Source organism: Notolepis coatsorum, assembly GCF_963971535.1.
Source record: "Notolepis coatsorum genome assembly, chromosome: 8".
NCBI classification, from domain to species: Eukaryota; Metazoa; Chordata; class Actinopteri; order Aulopiformes; family Paralepididae; genus Notolepis; species Notolepis coatsorum.
In genome coordinates this window covers 96,199,562-96,219,144 of record NC_140172.1, presented here as the reverse complement: position 1 = coordinate 96,219,144, position 19,583 = coordinate 96,199,562, and the positions used below count along the sequence as shown (strand labels likewise).

Sequence of the window (19,583 nt, the reverse complement as noted above, 5' to 3'; positions counted from 1 at the left end):
GTAACACATGGTCTGGAACAGGGTTTACTGCACTCTCGATACTGCCACCTAGCAGGATCTGGCCGGTACTGCACCCTCAGGGTCCCAGTATGCCTTTTAACGGCAACATACAGGTCTGTGACATTGAATATAATATTAAAATAGAAAAAAAGGAAAAACGACTCCAAAAACGGTTGGCGAGCAAACACGTATATATACGTGGTTGGCCGTGAATGAGTTAATCATTGTATCCTCTATACACAGAAATACATTGTGCTAGTCATGTTTGTGTGCGTTTTTCCATCCGTTCAAAAAGACATCTTTGTAAATTCGATCCATACTCCGATTATGTACTGACTGACTGGCCACCAAGAGGCCCTATGCATTAGACCTGTATAAGACGTCATTACGGTGCATGGGATCTTGCATTAGGCCTGTATAAGATATTACGGTGCGTGGGATCTTGCATTAGGCCTGTATAAGATGTTAGACATTACGGTGCATGGGATCTTGCATTAGGCCTGTATAAGATGTTAGACATTACGGTGCATGGGATCTTGCATTAGGCCTGTATAAGATGTCAGACATTACGGTGCATGGGATCTTGCAGTCGCCTCAGCCTGACTCGTTATCGGTGGTTCCACTGCGATGCCATCAGAGCATCTTAACCCTACCACACTACAGAAGGTTAAAAAGAGGAACACCACTCAAAGTAAAGTTTGGGAGAGAGAGTCTTTGACCACATAGGAATAATAACATGTATGAATTCTGAAACGTTAATGATCTGCTCACTCCACACAGATTGGATATGAAAAGACAGATAAATAAAAAAGGGGAGGGTCGGCTGGTAGGCCGGATCAGTGTTTCACTCGCTCATCCATGTGGAACGGGATTCGGCGAGGAGACTTGTGTACATCTCTGGCATGTTAAAATATTAACGGCTTGGACTCTTACATATTCATGGGTAGTCGTCGCCCTCGACGTCGGACCGTGGAGGACACACGGCGGCGCGGCGTTCCCCAGAGTGTAATCCGATTCTACATGTTCTTGCTTTATTCCCAAGGACGGGGGGGCTCCGGGGGGCGGGCAGAGCGGGAGGCTGTCGGGTCGGGAGGTGAAGCCGCTGCAGACAGCAGGCGAGTGGAGGGACGGGGGGAGAGCAGTGTCACGAGAACTGAATATGAAATCATGACCTCCAGCCAAGTGTACATGGTGGCTGTGACAGGTGTGGCTTCAGGTTGAGCAGTTCATGCCTCTGCCCGGCTCAATTTGTATCACCATTTTTCTTTTTCACCGACTCCCAAAGGGCCACGGCACTAGGGGTGGACGGTATGGTCTAAAATGTATATCACGGTATAATTTTAAGCATAGACGGTAACGGTATATATCACGGTATCAGTGTTTCCGTTAGAATAATTTTTTTTGCCTGATAGGCAGGCTATATAAAGAATGACATCCTCAAGGCATGTAGATTTATAATATTTTAACTTAAAACTAGGCTACTTTTGCGTATAAAGTCATTATATTCCAAATAAAATAAGTCCCGAGTCCGTGCTGCTCCCATTGCAAACAGCCGGGCTGGATGCTGGATTTTGCTAGAAGCATATGTAGCTGCAGAGCCGCAGAGCCAGCGGCGCTTTCAGGTCTGGTCACAGCTTTCAGCCGTTGGGTGGGGGGGGCGCTGTTGAGCGGACCTGACCTGAAAGCGCCGCTGGCTCTGCGGCTCTGCAGCTGCATGCTATTCGCAAATCCACTGCTGCCGCCGTCCTCCCGGCTCCCGCTGCAGCCGTCGTTATCATAACACTACACGCATATCATAATGTTTACAGCAAACTGTAGTTGATCACCAGGTATGTTTTATTAACGTAGAATAATTCATATAAGAAAAACGATAGGGACATCTCTTACCTTTCTCCACTGGTTAAAAATGACAGGAACTGAAATTGAAACTTGCTGTGCGCCGCGGTGATATGTGTTTATTATGAAATGACAATTGCGTGTTGACACGCCCACTGCGCGAAGCCTCCTAAATAACTTTTTCCAGTTTGCACATATCTATTATCTATGACTAATTCTATCTATTTTTAGGGGCAAATGCGATTGAAATAGTCGCGCTGTGGTTACATGACGTCATTGCTATTTTAGAGCTACTCTACCGGTTACACGTATAGTCAAAATCCATACCGTAGAGCAAATTAATACCGTTTATACCGTATACCGTTTATACCGTCCACCCCTACACGGCACTATATCAATACACTGCGATTAATTTGGGTCCACAGTCACTATACAAATGACAACATAGTCTTTCCTCAGTCGTGCCAGAGCAGCATCTGAAAATTACACCTACCGATTTAAATGCCATTCTTTGGAATGGATAGTAAAGGCTTCTTTTTTATTTTTATTTTTTAACTACAACACAACAGAAAATGTTCTGCAGTCATCTTCAAAAGAAAAAAAAGGGAGCTCCTTTAGAATTTTAAGCAGGAGGGTGGGGGTAGGGTGGGTGGGGGTGAGCAGCTTTATTTGAACAACACAAGCACATACAATCACACTCCCAGGATCAGAGTATCTGTTTTCAAAAGGTCTCCTAGCAACCAACTCCAGACAGGGCCCTTTGAGTCCAGGCTTATCAGGTGACCTCATCCTGGGCCTGCCGAGGGTTCTCTCTACGTTTACCGTGTCCTCAGCCACCGGGCTTCAGGCTTCACTCTCTTGACCCCAAACGGCCAGAGGTGGACGGTGGAGAGAGAATATACCAGAGCCAATTCTACACTAGATAGGCCTACTCTAGTAGGGTTTCAGGAGGAGGAAAACAGCTAGGCCTCTCGACTCCCAACACACTGACGAGACGTCAAGGAGGCATCAATTAAACAGTGTTACAACTGGATAGACATGCTAGGGAGGGAGGTCCAGAATGTGTAGTATGTACAGCAGTTAAAAGGATGCATGTTTGGCATTAAGATAGCTCTAAATGCTGGATAATTTTCCTTCCACGTTTTTCTTTTCTAACCAAGACTGTGGATTTAGACCTAGCTAAGTCTCTAGGCTACTATAGCTTGCACTTGTAGGCTTGTACTACACGAGATGTTAAGTAACACGGTGGCTTCTACTTCTTGACGGTGTGTTGTTACGCGGTTTCTGCATTCTAAAAGTTGGCCACAATCTCAAGAATTCAAGAATACTTTCCCCCTCTCAATAGATAATGCAGTTATTGTTTTGATGTTCCACAACACACCTCATGCAGATATGGCGTTCCAACTAAAATAAGAGCAGAAATGCCCTAGTGGCTATTTAGCTATTTAAAAGACAAAACATTATTGTTGGAATCTAACCCGTTTCAAAAGAATGCTACGAGTCTGGTAAAACAGTGCTGGAATGACAGGCCTGTGACGTGATTAGGATGGTAATGAGCCTAAACTAGTGTACAACAATGTGTGACAGGGGAAATGTAGGGTAAATGACACGCTATCCAGACCTTTACATAATTACTCTCACGGTCCCGGCTTTAAACATGGCAGGGAGAGATATGCTTGTGTAGCTTAAAACAAAGGACATTATGGTGTGTGTGTGTGTGAGAGGTTCTCATAACCAGTGCACTGGAATGCCGTTGCCCTCGTGGCTTCCCTTAAAAAAATAAAAAACTCACCAAACCTTTCCTGTTAAAAGTGTGACACAGGACACCACAGATTGATAGTATACCAGCTACAATAGTTTCACATCACTGGTGAGAGAGTGGGAGGAGTATCTGTGTGTGTGTGGGGGGGGGGCAGACTGGTTTCAGTGTAAAAATTCCAGTGTAACCTGGAGCTTCTACCGTGTGAATTCCACTAGAATCAAGTAGAGCAGTGTGGTTCACAACTTCGTCAAGGACACCCCCCCCCCCCCCCACACACACACACATTAGGCCATGGATGCATATCAATGTGTGCTGCTATGACATATTTCAGTTTAACCCTTTCACTACCACACTACAGCAGGTTAACCCTTTACTATCACAGAAACACATATGAATTGAAAATGGGGGACCCTGATGTAAACAAGACGAAAGTCTTTCTCTGGTCTGCATCCCCTTAACAATTGTGTGTATTGAGCTGTACTGTACCCATTCTGCAATCTGTTAATAAAATGTTCAATCAATCACACTATAGATGGTTAACCGTGCTACAAGATTTTGATTTTGGCTACAAAAGTATCAACCTCTGTAGCACCAGTGCTATGTGCAAAAAAAGTTAACGTACAGCCCTGTCTCTATAGATCAGTGTGTTGACAAACTTGACAGTATAGAGCAGAATCCCCTCCACTAACTGTGTTCTGCTAAATGAGTCTGCTTTTGTTGGCAATACCGTTAAAAGTGTAAACATCTGCAAATGTTGTCATCCATATATCTCAGCCGTTTATATCCTGATCTGATTGATAAATGTGTTTTTTTGTTTATTTGTTTTAGTCTCCTGTTTATTTATGGCAGGCCAAGACAATAGCAAACCACCACAAATAGATTTCCCAAAATGATACAATAAAACTATCTTGTTTTGCATGTACAGTCTTTTCCATTGCTCTGACTGTGTGTTGCCCATCCCCTGCTTGCCACCACTACAAACAGACCTGTGAGAAACTGATAGATATATCTGCTTCTTGTAATACTGTAATTATGTTATGATAGGATAAAAAAAATCATATTTGCCATCTGAAAGTCGAATTCCTCAAGAATAATAATAATTTATATTTATATAGGCCTTTCAAGGAACCCAAGGAAGGACATACATGAACATGATTCACTTTACATCCCAAATGTAGATGTTAAGAGGATAGTACCTTTACTTGTATTATGTAGAATAATAGTATACTGTTGAATTAACCTAGGCCTATTTCTACAAGTCAAGTGGTCATTGTCAATGACAAGCCAGTCAAAATAATTTGGATATGGACATATCTATCTATTCTAGGCCTAATCCTACCTCAACAACTGGAAGTTGCAAAAAATATATAATATATATATTATTACAGATTGAATAAAGTCTCAGTCAGAAGACATCTGTTTGGTGCTTAATCATGTTAATTGTAAAATAAACACCAACATCACAGAGTGCCGGTCCCAGGCAACGAAATTACATAAAATTGTAATGGCTAAAACACATCGAGTTTCGGACGTTCAACCTCGAAGGAGGGGATCCAGCACTGTGGAGGGAGGGGAGGGGGTCCAGCACTGTGGAGGGAGGAGAGGGGGTCCAGCACTGTGGAGGGAGGGGAGGGGGTCCAGCACTGTGGAGGGAGGGGGGGGTCCAGCACTGTGGAGGGAAGGGAGGGGGTCCAGCACTGTGGAGGGAGGGGGGGGGATACAGCACTGTGGAGGGAGGGGAGGATCCAGCACTGTGGAGAGAGGGGGGGATCCAGCACTGTGCTGGCAGATGGTAGACAAAAAAAACATGCAGCACTTTGAAGCCCTTCAGGCAGCTACAGGTTTTTAAAGCCGATCAGCCTATTGTTGTGTTAACTAACGTGCCAGTAGCAAAACCAAATGACAAAACTCAATGTAATTAGATTTGTGTGCAACGTGATTTAACAAAAAAAAAGGTTATTTTAAAAATGCCCCAAAATCCACTCTGGTACAAACAGACTGTTGTTGGGTACCGTACATATCAAGCAATATTATACTGTGTGTGTTTGTGTGCGTGTGTGCGTGTGTGTGGTCATATTGTTTATATATATTTATATCAGTGGAGGAGAGTAATAGAATAAGAGTACATTTACATTTAGTCATTTAGCTGAAGCTTTTACCAAAGCGTACCGCAAAGAGTACCGGTCATATCGATTGGAGATACTAGTAAAGTTTGTTAGTAACGCCAACCAAGAATTATAGATTAGAAATTAACGCATCGTTGGCATTGATATACCATAATAATGCACAAGTAACTATGTCAGGTTAGCTAACGTTACATTACATTTAAGGGGTAAAAAACATAGTTGCGGAGTCTGCAACAAACGTTAGTAAATCGACAGTAAATAGCACCGGAGCTGTAGCAGGTAGTACTATCAACCGCCACACCATTTTCACCGCCGTTGTCATGCAAACTGGGAATAAGAAAAGTAGCTCCGTTGCTGTTCTACTACTGAAATCTTACCTGCTAAGAGGCTAAGTAGTACACAGCAGAAGTGGGGTATCGTGGATTCCATTCCTTTCAATCTATTCCAAGGCTTATTATTTGAAACTTGGCGTGAATAAGTTCAGTTGTTTCCAACAGGCAGGGCACTCCACCAAAGCATCAAAACTCCTCTCCTTCTTCCCTCGGCAGGTGCACATAGGAGGGAGCTGGAGTTTGGTCACGTGATATATTGCAGCAATAAGGTATACGACTGCCCCCTGCTGTACATTCGGTGCTCCTACATCTTGAACATTTAACGTCTAGCTATTTATTTATCAAATAAGTAGGGCTGTCAAACAGGGGCGGGGCTAGGGGGTGGCTACTTATGCATAATTGCACATAGTTCATGTATAATATTGTAAAATAGCTTAGACATAGCCTACTTGCATAGAATAGTCATGTATAATAATGTATAATATTGCTGTCTGTACAATACTGCTGTAGGCCTATAATACTGCTGTTCATATCCAGTATACACATATTTACATTAAACAGAATATTCACCATTCCTTAATTACCATCATACCCACATCACAACATAGACTGTAGTGTGTATAGCATAGCAAAAGTATGCCGTTACCTGGCCCATTCAGCCATTGGGTGGGTGGCGCTGCTGAGCGGCCCTCACAGCGCGGCTGTCAGAGCGCGGTCCTGAGAGCGCCGCTGGCTCTGCGGCTCTGCAGCTGCATGCTTCTCGGCTACTTGATTGATTGATTGAAAACTTTATTAACAGATTGCAGAATGGGTACGGTACAGTACAGTAAAGCTCAATTCATACAATTGTTAAGGGGATGCAGACCAGAGAAAGACTTACATTTACATTTAGTCATTTAGCTGACGCTTTTATCCAAAGCGATTTACAAGTTCTGTACGACAAGCCATCAGGAAGGGCACAACTCTATCAGCTGAGCAACAATGTTCATCAAAGTGTTGAGTGCTACAGTGTATGTAACTGAGGGGTACAATTCCCTGACTGTATTGATAAGTATGGTATCATTAAACCACTACCGCTTTATGTACTTTAATTACTGGCCATACAGTACATGATATATAAATATGATGAACATTTCCCACAATGAACCGGTTCCACACAAAGGTGTAATCAAGTATTTATTGCAGCAAAAGGTACATAATATACTTCTCTGTATTACTTTGGATGCGCTTATAAGGCAAAGGAATGTGCGTAGGCAAATCAATAATGAATGTCCATTCTCTGGTTACGCAGGAGGTAATTATACAACCTGAATCTTAGGGAATTATATCTATGGTACACTAGTAATATATAGCGGGAGATACTGGAAGGGTCCCCCCGGTTGTAAGCCAGCAGGGGTAGAGGATCTGTCGGTAGTAGAGAGTCTGGTCAACGATGACTAAGGAGACTCCAAGTACAGGAGACGGTGCAATAGTCTCTTGATCCACAGACGAATACAGCTGTTCTCCGTAGACTGTAGCTCCACAGTGAAGAAAGCTAGCCGGCCTCAGGCTCTCTGAGGCGCAGACTCGACTTGGCTCCTCACAGGGTAAATCCCACACGTGTAGGCGTCGGCGATTCTCCGCTCCATAAATCACAGGACCAAAACAAATATAATCCAGCCGCAAAGGGCTATGTAGTCGTCGGGTAGATTAATCCAGTGTACATGTCCACACGGTTCTCGTCTAGGTCTCCTCGGGTGAAAGCGCCATGAAAGCAGCCCAGCCTGGATAAGCACTCTAGCTGATACGAGGAAGCGTTGGTGATGCTGGTCACTGTAGAACTTTAGCCGCACGATACACTATACACAAATAGACTATTACTGACTTAATAGAAATATGTCGCACTCGACGGTATAGCGCCAAACTCTGACAATTCAGTTATTAATTCGCACGCGGTCTCAATGCTCTATTTGGGGCCAAAAGGCCATACTTCACCGCACGGAGTATCGTGGGTGAGGCTTCAACTTATTGGGTAACTCTACTTCTGTATTCACCTGCGCCATATTTATATGCACGGCGAACAATCTAGTGCCAACCTCATTTCTGTCTCGTATCGCTGGGCAAGGCCGGGCATGTACAGACATGTCTTGACGGTGGCTTTGAACCTGACTCTGGAGGCACGGCTCTGGCGCCTGTGGACCGCTGTCCAATAGGAGAATGAAATATTATGGTCTGTACTAGGCTAAAGGGACATTCCGTGTATATGTACAAGGAATATACAAGGGATATCAAACGATATACAAATACTATGCAATATATATCAATCAATAAATATATATATTCGGTTTAATCTGATCCTTTGTAACAGCCGCCTCCTAATTAGTCCCACCTAATTAGCTAAGCAGAGACAGATTAACCGCACTGTCCACTACTCAATGTCTGTTGTGAGGGGTCGGGCAGTTCACAAAGTCATGGGGTCATGGTCGTCATCGATAGTATCGGGGAGCCTTGGCAGTTCTATTAGCCTCGCCACGGGTCGGGTGTAGATCCGTCCTTGGACGAGCACTTCGGCTGCTCGGACCTTTCCGTCGGCACCGGTGATCACTTTGCTTACGCGGCCAGCCGGCCACATAGCTCGGGGTAGTGACTGGTCGATAATCATGACGACTGTTCCTTCTGTCAAATTGTCTCTCTCTTTCACCCATTTCTGGCGGGTCTGTAGAGACGGTAGATAGTGGAGTAGGAAGCTGTTCCAAAACTTGTCAGCCAATACTTGACTGTACCTCCACATTCTTCGGCCGTTCGCTTCTTCAGGCCTGTACATTGTCTGTGGTAGCGCGGGGTCCAGCCGCCCCATCAAGAGTGTGTTGGGGGTGACTGGGTCGACATCTGCTACATCACTTGAGACGTAACCGAGGGGCTTTGAGTTCAATACTCCCTCGATCTCCGTGAGGACTGTCATTAGGACTTCTTCCGCCACGGTCTGGGCCCCAAGCACGCCGTACAGGGCTGTCTTTATTGAACGTACTTCTCGTTCCCAAGTTCCACCGAAGTGAGGTGCGTTCGGGGGATTAAACTGGAAGTCAATCTGGGATGGAGCGAGGTGGGTCTTAAGTTCTGGGCCCATAGCTTGGAAGCTCTCTCTCAGCTCTCTTTCTCCGCCTTTGAAGTTTGTCCCGTGATCAGACAATAATATAGACGGTTTGCCTTTCCGCGATGTGAATCTTCGGAAGGCCATAAGGAATGAGTCTGTGCTCATGGTTGGAAGGAGTTCTATATGCATCGCTCGGGTGGTCATGCATTTGAATACAATACCCCACCGCTTCTCGGTTCCTCTTCCTTTCTTTATATACAGTGGGCCGAAACAGTCCATACCGGTGGAGTGAAAAGGCTTGTCGCCGAGTCGGAGGCGACAGGGAGGTAGGTCAGCCATCCGGGGTATACTGGGCTGCGCTCGCCACTTACGACAGTCTAGACAGGTTCGCTGGAAGCGCCGCACTGCTTCTCTCCCTTGCAGTATCCAATAACGACGTCTGATCTCCGCGAAGACTCTCTCTGCCCCGGCGTGATGCACATCCTCGTCGTATTTCTTTATGATCAGCTCTGTGACCTTGTGTCGGCTGTTTAAGACTATCGGGTACTTGACGTCATCCGGTAAGTCTGGAGCTCTCCGCAGACGACCACCCACTCTGATGAGACCATGGGCGTCGCTCTCGGGGGCTAGGTGGAGCAGTCTGCTGTCTGATGGGACGGGCTTTGCTCCCTGTAGACAGTCTAGCTCATCGGGGAACGAGTCTCTCTGGGCTCGTTGTAGTAGAAGAAGTTCTGCTTCTTCGTAGTCAGCTGCTGTAATGTCAGTAGTGAGCTGAACCTCTGGGTGGTGCCACAGGAATGTCTTTAGCTGCGCACTCTCTAGGGTGAGGCAATCGTCTATGTCGGGGTCTGTGGAGACGAGTGTGTTCAATCCACAGAACATAGATTTCTTGTTTTCGGCCTCCTCTTTACTCGCTTCCCGTGGGGTGGGTGTAGGCCACTCTTCTTCCGGGAGCTTGAGGAACTCTGGCCCGTCACTGTATAGGTTGTGACGGGTGAGGTCATCCAGGGACATTCCCCGGGTGATGACGTCAGCTGGGTTGTGTTTTGTGTCCACATACCTCCAGCTTGCTACTTCTGTTAAATCTTGAATCTCTGTGACTCTGACTCCCACGAAGACCTTGTATCTGCACGAATCAGACCGGATCCATGTGAGTACTGTCGTGGAGTCTGACCACAAGATTGTTCTTTGCACCGGAATGGTGAGTTCACGTTGGATTAACGTGGCGAGTTGCGCTCCTGCTAGGGCTGCGCAGAGCTCTAGACGCGGGATAGATTGTTGCTTTCGTGGGGCTATTCTTGAGCGAGCCAGGATGAAAGCAGTATGTATTTCTCCTCCCTCCTCTCGGGCACGCAAGTAGGCCACCGAACCGTAGGCTACTTCGGAGGCGTCGCTGAAGACGTGCAGGTCCATCTGGCACGTCTCCGGCCTCACTGTGGGTGGGAAGTAGCTGCGGCGTATGTTGACACCTGGGAGTGAGCTGAGTTCCGTCTCCCACTCTCTCCATGTGGATGCAAGGTGTTCGGGTATGGGGTCGTCCCAGCCCTGGTCCTTGTCCCATAACGCTCTTACAATCATCTTTGCCCTGGTGGTGTAAGGTAGAATACATCCCAACGGGTCATATTGTCTGGCGAGTGTTCTGTATACACTCCGTCTGGTGGTCGGTAGTGCAGTCGACCTTCCCTGCTCCTTGGTCAGGGGTGTGTGTTTATAATGGAGCGAGTCTGTTTTGAAGCGCCAGACTAGTCCTAATGTCATTTCTTGGGCTTCTCCTGGGATGGTCGCCATCCAGGTCTCGCTGCTTGCTGCCTTGTCCTCGGGGGAGAGGCTGCGCAATACTTGCGGGTCGCTGCTGGCCCACTGCCTGAGATCAAAGCCGCCTTTGATCAGGGAGGCGCGGAGCTTGAGTAGAAGGGCCTCGGCTTCTTCTGGCGTCGAGACGCTTTGCAGACAGTTGTCCACGTAGAAACTATTTCCTACACTTTGTCGGACCTCTTCATCAGCTGCTGGGTCCTCTGCGACGTGTTTTTGCAGTGCAAACGTAGCACAGCATGGGCTGCATGTGGTTCCGAAAGGGAGGACTTCCCATTGATAGATGGCTGGTTGCTCATCCCCGATCCTCTCTCTCCATAGGAACCGCAGCAGGGGCTTGTCCTCCTCCACTAGTCTCACCTGCAGGAACATCCCTTTGATGTCGCCGCTGATGGCCACCTTGTCTTGGCGGAAACGTAGTAACACGCCTAGTAGAGAGGGGCCGAGTGTTGGGCCGGGCAAGAGCTCTTTATTCAGATTTTGTGATCCGATCTGGTAGCTGCAGTTGAACACAATACGATCCTTGCCGTTGTGGTGGACTTTGTGGTGCGGCACGTACCATGATTCGGTCGTCTGATCGGCCTCTTTAATGTCAATTTTCTTTATGTGTCCCGCTGTGATTAGCTTGTTAATCTCAGCGCGGTACACCGTCTCTTGAGCGGGGTCTCTGGCTAGGCGCCGCTCTGTGTTCAATAGATACCGCTCCGTCGCTTCTTTTGGGGCGTGGAAGGTAGGCATACCCTCTCGCCTCAGGAGTGGAGTTGCGTATCTCATCACTCCGTTGACTTTGACTCTCTTTGTCCCCTGCTCGAGGAGGGCTATAGCGTAAATGTCTTCCTTGGAACGAATGTCTTTCTTTTCGTTCTTAAAGGGCATTGTCTCTAGTGTCCATAGCCTCTCGACATGCTGTAGGAGGGTGGTGTCTTCTTCTGTCACTCTGGAGTGGAGGCAGTTAGTGGCTGCTGTTCGGTTAAGAGACTTAGCGAGGGGGCCTTGTAATGTCCATCCTAGGCGGGTCTCGACTGCTGCAGGACAGCCTCTGGGCCCTGTGTGGACCCGGTCTATCGGGACGATGAGGTCTGCATGGTCGGAGCCTATCAGCAGGGTCGGGGTGGCACCGTCTATGAGCGGTATAGGTAGTTGACGCAGGTGCACATATTTATCCATCAGCTTGGCGATGGGGTAGGTGTACTGCGACAGGCCTATTTCTTGGCTGGTGAAAGCGTTAGTAATCCTATACCGTCTCTCTGGCTGCCCGCTTGCTGCGATAGTGAAGGAGACATTCTCGCCCTTTATCGTCTTTAGATCTCTTCTTATTGTCCGAATCGTCATCTGGTTTTCGCTCCCCCGCAGCCCCAGCTGGGCCGCAGCGGACGCGAGGAGAAGGGTCTTCTCTGACCCGTCGTCAAGGACGGCGTAAGTGTCCATGACCTTATCTTGGTAACTCAGAGTTACGCGGACCACCTTTAAGAGCACCCGGGCGCCCCCGCTGCTGGCGGGGTCAATGTACATAACACTTGCCTTTGTGCTGCTTGAGGGTGCAGGCTTTCTTCTGTTACTGTCGTGTAGGACATCTAGGTGGGCTCCGTCACACCGACTACACCTCTTCTTTAAGCGGCAATCGGCTGCCATGTGACTGCGCGCACATCGGTAACAGCGTCGGTTGGACTTTATCCATTGACTCACCTCGTCGGCGGTCATCTTCTTGAATGTGTCACATTGTGACAACCAGTGTTCCTTTTCGCAGTACGGGCACACCATCTTCCACTTCTCTTTCATCGAGGGGGTACTGTGGTTCTTGCTGCTCGGTACTGATTCTGATTGGTGCATGACGGTCACCAATCTTCGGCCATCGTTTGCTCTCCTAGGTCCCTCTCTGGAGCTTGGGGTGCTCCGCATGAACGTATCCAACCGTAGGCTGTTGACTTCTCTCGCCAGGAAGTCGGCTAGGTCTAGGAGGGATGGCTCGGGACCGTTAGGATCACGGTGGTCTCTTTGCCGCCTGAAGCGCTCTTGTCGGGCGGGCGGAAGCTTCTCTAAAATCCTCTCGACATTAGAGTTCGCGTACAGTTCGTGCATACCCTTTTCTCTTTGCGCCCCCAGCATCCCTACCAGGGATTGTACCTTGATAGACAGGTCATCTAGTGAGCGATTGTCTGTGGCTGGGGGTAGGCGGTCAATATGCCTTATCTCTTGTATTACGTAGTCCCATATGCGTCCATATCTTTGGTCGAGTGCTGCTAGAGCCGCTGTGTATGGGGTAATATAGGCCAGCGCTATATTGTGCGCTCGGGGCACCTTGAGGTGCTTCAGTAGGATAGCATACTTGTACGGTTCATCAGCTACATCGGACATCATTGTCTCTAAGCACATTCGTAGCTCCGTGTACTGTGCTCTGTTCTCGTGGGTGAAGTCCGGAAACGTCGGTGTGCCAATGTATGATGCCATGGATGGCTGGCACATCGGTGAGCGTTGGAAGAGAGGCCTCCTAGGCGAGTCTCCTCTTATGCCTCTTGGTGGGCTGGTACCTGCTGGGTACCATGGCCCGCGTATCCAGGTGCTGTTCCTCGGGGCTGGTCGTGCGTCAAGCTCACCCGTGAATTGAGTCGGGGGTCTGTAGCGCAGAGCCGCGGGGGTAGAGCCTGGGCTGTATTGGACCTCCTGGTCCTGTGGAGTACTGTGCTGCTGTCGGGCTTGATTCTCCTCCTCTCCCTCTTCTTCTTCCTCTGGCAGGTCCTCTAGATCCTGTAGTCGTCTATTTAGCCTCTCCGCGGTGTAGACCGTTTCTTCCTTGTAGCTGGGTCTCGCGTGGACCGGTCGGGGAAGGAGTTCGGAGGGGGGTATAGGCTCTCTCTGGTGGTCGGGCTCAGGGTCGCTTGATCGGGTAGGGGAGGGTGCCCTTGACCCTTGTCTTGACGAGGCCCTGGAACCCCGTGCGGAGGGAGGGGGTGTTGCCCTGGTGATCAGCTGCTCCATTATCTGCGCTTGTAATCGGTCGCGCTCGGCTTCGCGCTTGGTGAGAGCGAGGTCGCGCTCTGCTTCTCTTTGGGCACCGGCAGCGGCGCGCTGGGCTTCGGCGGCGGCGCGCTGGGCTTCGGCCCGGTCCCTTACCATATTCTCTTCCGTCTGAAGGCGTCTAATCTCTAGACGTATACGATCTTCGTCGCTCCGTTGCTGCGCTTGAAGGCGTTCTCTTTCCATGGAAGAATGTTCGCGCTCACTAAGCGTCTGTGCTTGGAGTCGATCGCGCTCTGTTGAGGCTGCTAGGCTGGCGAGGAATGCCTGTGCCAGCATCTTGTCCGCCTCGCTGGGGGAAGACGCTGGTTGAGGTGATCCGCTCCTGGCAGTACTCGTTGGAGATCTGTTCTCCTGTGGCGAGTCCTGGAGATCCATCTCCGGGGTGCTCTCCTCTTCTTGTAGCGGGTAGAGTTCCATCCCTGGAGAGCTGTCTTTATCCTGGAGCTCTCCGGGGACTACTTCTTCGGTCTTGGCGGGGGGTAAAGTCATGTCGGGTCCCTCCTGGTCCCTACCGTGAGCTTGGTCAGTTACGTTAGAACCCACTAGGGCCTCTATTGGCGGGGTAGCCTGGTTGATAGGGTCGGACATAATTTTACTATCTACTTTTTCCGCGTTTACCGTCTGTAGAAAGCTAGGTAGTATATTGGCAACGTAATCCTCTAAGTACTGAGGTGTCTGCCGTCTACGCTGCGGGCGATCTACTTTAGGAGAACCGTTTTGTGGAGTGTTCATCATAGGCCATGTCAATATTAATACCACTATATTAATATTACGCTAGTTACCCTCCGGCTCGAAGGACCAATTGTAACTGAGGGGTACAATTCCCTGACTGTATTGATAAGTATGGTATCGCTTTATGTACTTTAATTACTGGCCATACAGTACATGATATATAAATATGATGAACACTTCCCACAATGAACCGGTTCCACACAAAGGTGTAATCAAGTATTTATTGCAGCAAAAGGTACATAATATACTTCTCTGTATTACTTTGGATGCGCTTATAAGGCAAAGGAATGTGCGTAGGCAAATCAATAATGAATGTCCATTCTCTGGTTACGCAGGAGGTAATTATACAACCTGAATCTTAGGGAATTATATCTATGGTACACTAGTAATATATAGCGGGAGATACTGGAAGGGTCCCCCCGGTTGTAAGCCAGCAGGGGTAGAGGATCTGTCGGTAGTAGAGAGTCTGGTCAACGATGACTAAGGAGACTCCAAGTACAGGAGACGGTGCAATAGTCTCTTGATCCACAGACGAATACAGCTGTTCTCCGTAGACTGTAGCTCCACAGTGAAGAAAGCTAGCCGGCCTCAGGCTCTCTGAGGCGCAGACTCGACTTGGCTCCTCACAGGGTAAATCCCACACGCGTAGGCGTCGGCGATTCTCCGCTCCATAAATCACAGGACCAAAACAAATATAATCTAGCCGCAAAGGGCTATGTAGTCGTCGGGTAGATTAATCCAGTGTACATGTCCACACGGTTCTCGTCTAGGTCTCCTCGGGTGAAAGCGCCATGAAAGCAGCCCAGCCTGGATAAGCACTCTAGCTGATACGAGGAAGCGTTGGTGATGCTGGTCACTGTAGAACTTTAGCCGCACGATACACTATACACAAATAGACTATTACTGACTTAATAGAAATATGTCGCACTCGACGGTATAGCGCCAAACTCTGACAATTCAGTTATTAATTCGCACGCGGTCTCAATGCTCTATTTGGGGCCAAAAGGCCATACTTCACCGCACGGAGTATCGTGGGTGAGGCTTCAACTTATTGGGTAACTCTACTTCTGTATTCACCTGCGCCATATTTATATGCACGGCGAACAATCTAGTGCCAACCTCATTTCTGTCTCGTATCCCTGGGCAAGGCCGGGCATGTACAGACATGTCTTGACGGTGGCTTTGAACCTGACTCTGGAGGCACGGCTCTGGCGCCTGTGGACCGCTGTCCAATAGGAGAATGAAATATTATGGTCTGTACTAGGCTAAAGGGACATTCCGTGTATATGTACAAGGAATATACAAGGGATATCAAACGATATACAAATACTATGCAATATATATCAATCAATAAATATATATATTCGGTTTAATCTGATCCTTTGTAACAGTGTAGGTTAGTTCATTAGGACAAGTGCATGACAGTACGTTTAGTTAGGGTTAGATAATTTTTTTTTTTTTTTAATTTATTTTTTTTTAATTCAGATAATGGTTGAAGAAGTGCGTCTTTAGTCGACAGCGAAAGATTGGACGTGATTCGGCTGTCCTAACTGGGGTGGGTAGTTCATTCCACCATTGTGGGGCAAGGACTGAGAATAGGCGACTTCTCTTTGATGACCCTCCCGGAGCTTGGATAGGAGTAGGTCTGAGGCGGCCAGAAGATGCAGAGCGTAGAGGTCTTGAGGGTGTGTAGTTAGAGACCATTGACCGGAGGTAGGCGGGAGCGGTTCCCTTTGCCGCACGGTATGCTAGGTCGAGGGCCTTGAAGCGGATTCGTGCAGCAATGGGGAGCCAGTGCAGGTCCCTAAGAAGTGGGGTGACATGGGCCGACTTCGGTAAGTTTGAGATCAGGCGGGCCGCTGCGTTCTGAATGAGTTGAAGAGGCTTAGTGGCAGTGGCCGGGAGGCCAGCGAGCAGTGCGTTGCAGTAGTCGAGGCGGGAGATGACTGTTGATTGGACGAGGAGTTGGGTGGCTTCTTTTGTCAGGAAGGGGCGGATCCTTCTGACGTTGCTCAGGAGAAATCGGCAGGTTCTGGTCGTCGCTGCGATGTGAGCAGAGAAGTTCAACTGGTCCTCGAGGACAACACCAAGGTTCTTGGCGGTCGGGGACGCAGTCACAGCTGCATTCTCGACTGTGATTGAAAGGTCGGTTAGGGGGGAGGATTTGGCCGGCAGGTGGAGCAATTCTGTTTAGCTTAGGTTCAGTTTGAGGTGGTTGGTAGTCATCCACGCGGAGATGTCGGACAGACAGGCCAAGATCCGCTCAGAGACGTGGATATCTGAGGGAGGGAAGGAGAGGAAGAGTTGAGTATCGTCGGCATAACAATGGTAGGAGAAGCCATGAGATGTGATAATGTTACCCAGTGATTTAGTGTAGAGGGAGAAGAGAAAGGGTCCTAAAACCGAGCCCTGGGGGACACCCGTCCGCAGGGGGCGGGTGGCCGACAGGGTCCCTCTCCATGACACTTGGTAGGAGCGGTCATTGAGGTATGATGACAGCCATGTCAGTGCAGAGCCAGCCACTCCCATTCCTGCGAGGGCCGCAAGGAGGATCTGGTGGTTGACTGTGTCGAAGGCTGCAGATAGATCTAGGAGAATCAGGACAGAGGAGAGGCCTTTCGCTTTTGCTAAGTGAAGTGCCTCTGTGACTGCAATGAGGGCTGTCTCTGTGGAGTGACCAGTCCTGAAGCCTGACTGATTAGGGTCTAGGAGGTCATTCTGTAAGAGATAAGCAGTAAGTTGGTTGGATACAGCACGTTCAAGTGTTTTAGAAAGGAAGGAGAGAAGAGAGACAGGACGGTAGTTGCCTATGACGGTAGGGTTCAGGGTTGGTTTTTTTATGAGCGGCGTGACTCTGGCTTGTTTTAGGGAGGTGGGGACCACCCCCGAGTTGAGTGAGGAGTTGATGGTTGCCGTTAGGAATCGGAGGATGTCTGGTGCTATGGTCTGGAGGAGTGGGGAGGGTATCTGGTCCAGCTGGCAAGTAGTCGGACGGTTCGACGTTACCAGTGTCAGGGTCTCTGCTTCTGTAATGGGAGAGAAAGATGACAGAGTGAAGGATGAGGTTCTCGATTCAGCATTTGGAATGGGTGGGGGTTGGGAGAAGGAGCTGCGGATGTTCTCCACTTTTTCCTCAAAGAAGATCGCAAAGTCTTCGGCAGAGAAAGATGAGGGGGGGGGGGGGTGGGGGGGGGAGTGAGGAGGGAAGACATGGTAGCATGCAGTTTGCGAAGATTCTTGGCAGAGGCCTCGATCCTATGGTGGAAGAAAGAAGCTTTGGCATTAGTGATGGTTTTGGAGAATGTTAACAAGAGGTTGTGATATGTGTCGATGTCAGCAGTGAGGCGTGACTTTCTATACTTCCTTTCAGCTGCTCTCAGGACCTGTCTTTGTTCTCTCACTGGATCTGTCAGCCATGGACTGGGTGGGGAACGGCGGGCAGGTTTCTCAACGAGGGGACAGAGCTTGTTGAAGGAGGTTACAAGGGCTGAAAGGAGGGTGGAGGTTGCCATCTCTGTGGAGAGAGCAGAGAAGGTGTCACTCAAAGGTAGAGCGGATAGTATGTCAGAGGAGAGGGTGGATGGGGATAGGGAGGGCAGGTTGCGTCTGAGTGAGACTGTTTGAGTTGGGGTGAAGACCTTTCGGTTAAGCATGAGAGTTAGTGAGAAGGACTTTCGTCTTTCGGACTTTCGTCTTGTTTACATCAGGGTCCCCCATTTTCAATTCATCATAACATATATGATTGACATACACAACATACAGATAGACAGTACTGCTACATCTATACATTTATGACATACCAGATTTGCAAATACAGTACTGTTTGTGATACAAAAAGAGTCTAGAAAAGAGAGTAGATTTGACGTAGAAACTGTACATTGGAGGAGGTTGAGTAGGTGGGGTGGGGGGTTGGGTGGGGACTGTACATTGGATGTGGTTGAGTGGGGGGGTTGGGTAGGAGGGTTGGGTGGGGGACACTGTACAACTGTACAAGCAAAACTGTACATTGGAATATTGACGAAACCATACTTGGTCATTTACTGTACATTGGAGGGGGTTGGGTTAAGCCGCAAATGTTTTCTGAAAAGCCCCGAATCTACTTTTTTTTTGACAATTAATCATTGTTACATGAAAATATGTTTGCACCAGATTTAGAAGAAGCTAATTTCCATCTGTAGTCTATCCAGCTGCTAACTGTATTTGAGTGAGTTAAGTCTTGGTGTTATGGTATGTATGGTTCTAAGCTTTAAATCACAATCAACAAGTTGACAAAAGCATAATTCTTCCACCTTAGAAACATAGCTAAAGTACGGCCATTTATAAATCAAAAAGACGCTGAAAACCAGATCCATGCCTTTATTTCAAGCCGACTCGACTACTGTAATGCACTCCTTACCGGCCTCCCGAAAAAATACGATGATAACTATTTTATTGCAATGCACTATGCATTATTTTATTCTATTTTACTAACTATTTTATTGCACTGCACTATTTAACTTTGTATCAGTGATAATCAAACCGTAAACAAAGAGGCCTATTAACACTATCAGCGCCAGATGGCGCTGTTTACTGTTACTGTTGAAAGGCCAGCGCCTTTTAACATGGGGATACGTGGCTGTGTTTGCAGGCCTAAAGCTATATTATATATTATAGCTATGGATCTAATAATATGGTCGATTGTCATTGAGTTTCTTCCGGTCAAGATGCAAAAAACAGATAATTTTTTCATCCATACATTTCCGTTTTATACCGTTGTGAATATGAGTGTAGGTTCAGGGCGGTCTGGTGTCATTTCCAAAATGCTGCGTAATGGCCGGCAACGTGTATTCTAGTAAACGCGTTATCGTTTCTTCCCTGGACTAGCTACTGTTCTCAAATCAAATTTAGATTAT

The 19,583-nt window shown here is 48.0% G+C and overlaps 1 protein-coding gene across 1 annotated transcript in view; it reads right to left on the bottom strand.

The window, feature by feature from the left end:
- Positions 1 to 6,235, bottom strand: part of cxadr (CXADR Ig-like cell adhesion molecule) — a 140,359-nt gene extending 134,124 nt beyond the window's left edge. Inside the window, exon 1 of the mRNA XM_084320865.1 lies at positions 6,102 to 6,235. Coding sequence (XP_084176991.1) covers positions 6,102 to 6,153 — 52 coding nt within the window. The 5' untranslated portion in view covers positions 6,154 to 6,235. The remainder of the gene's footprint in view (positions 1 to 6,101) is intronic.
- Positions 6,236 to 19,583: the final 13,348 nt, after the last annotated feature.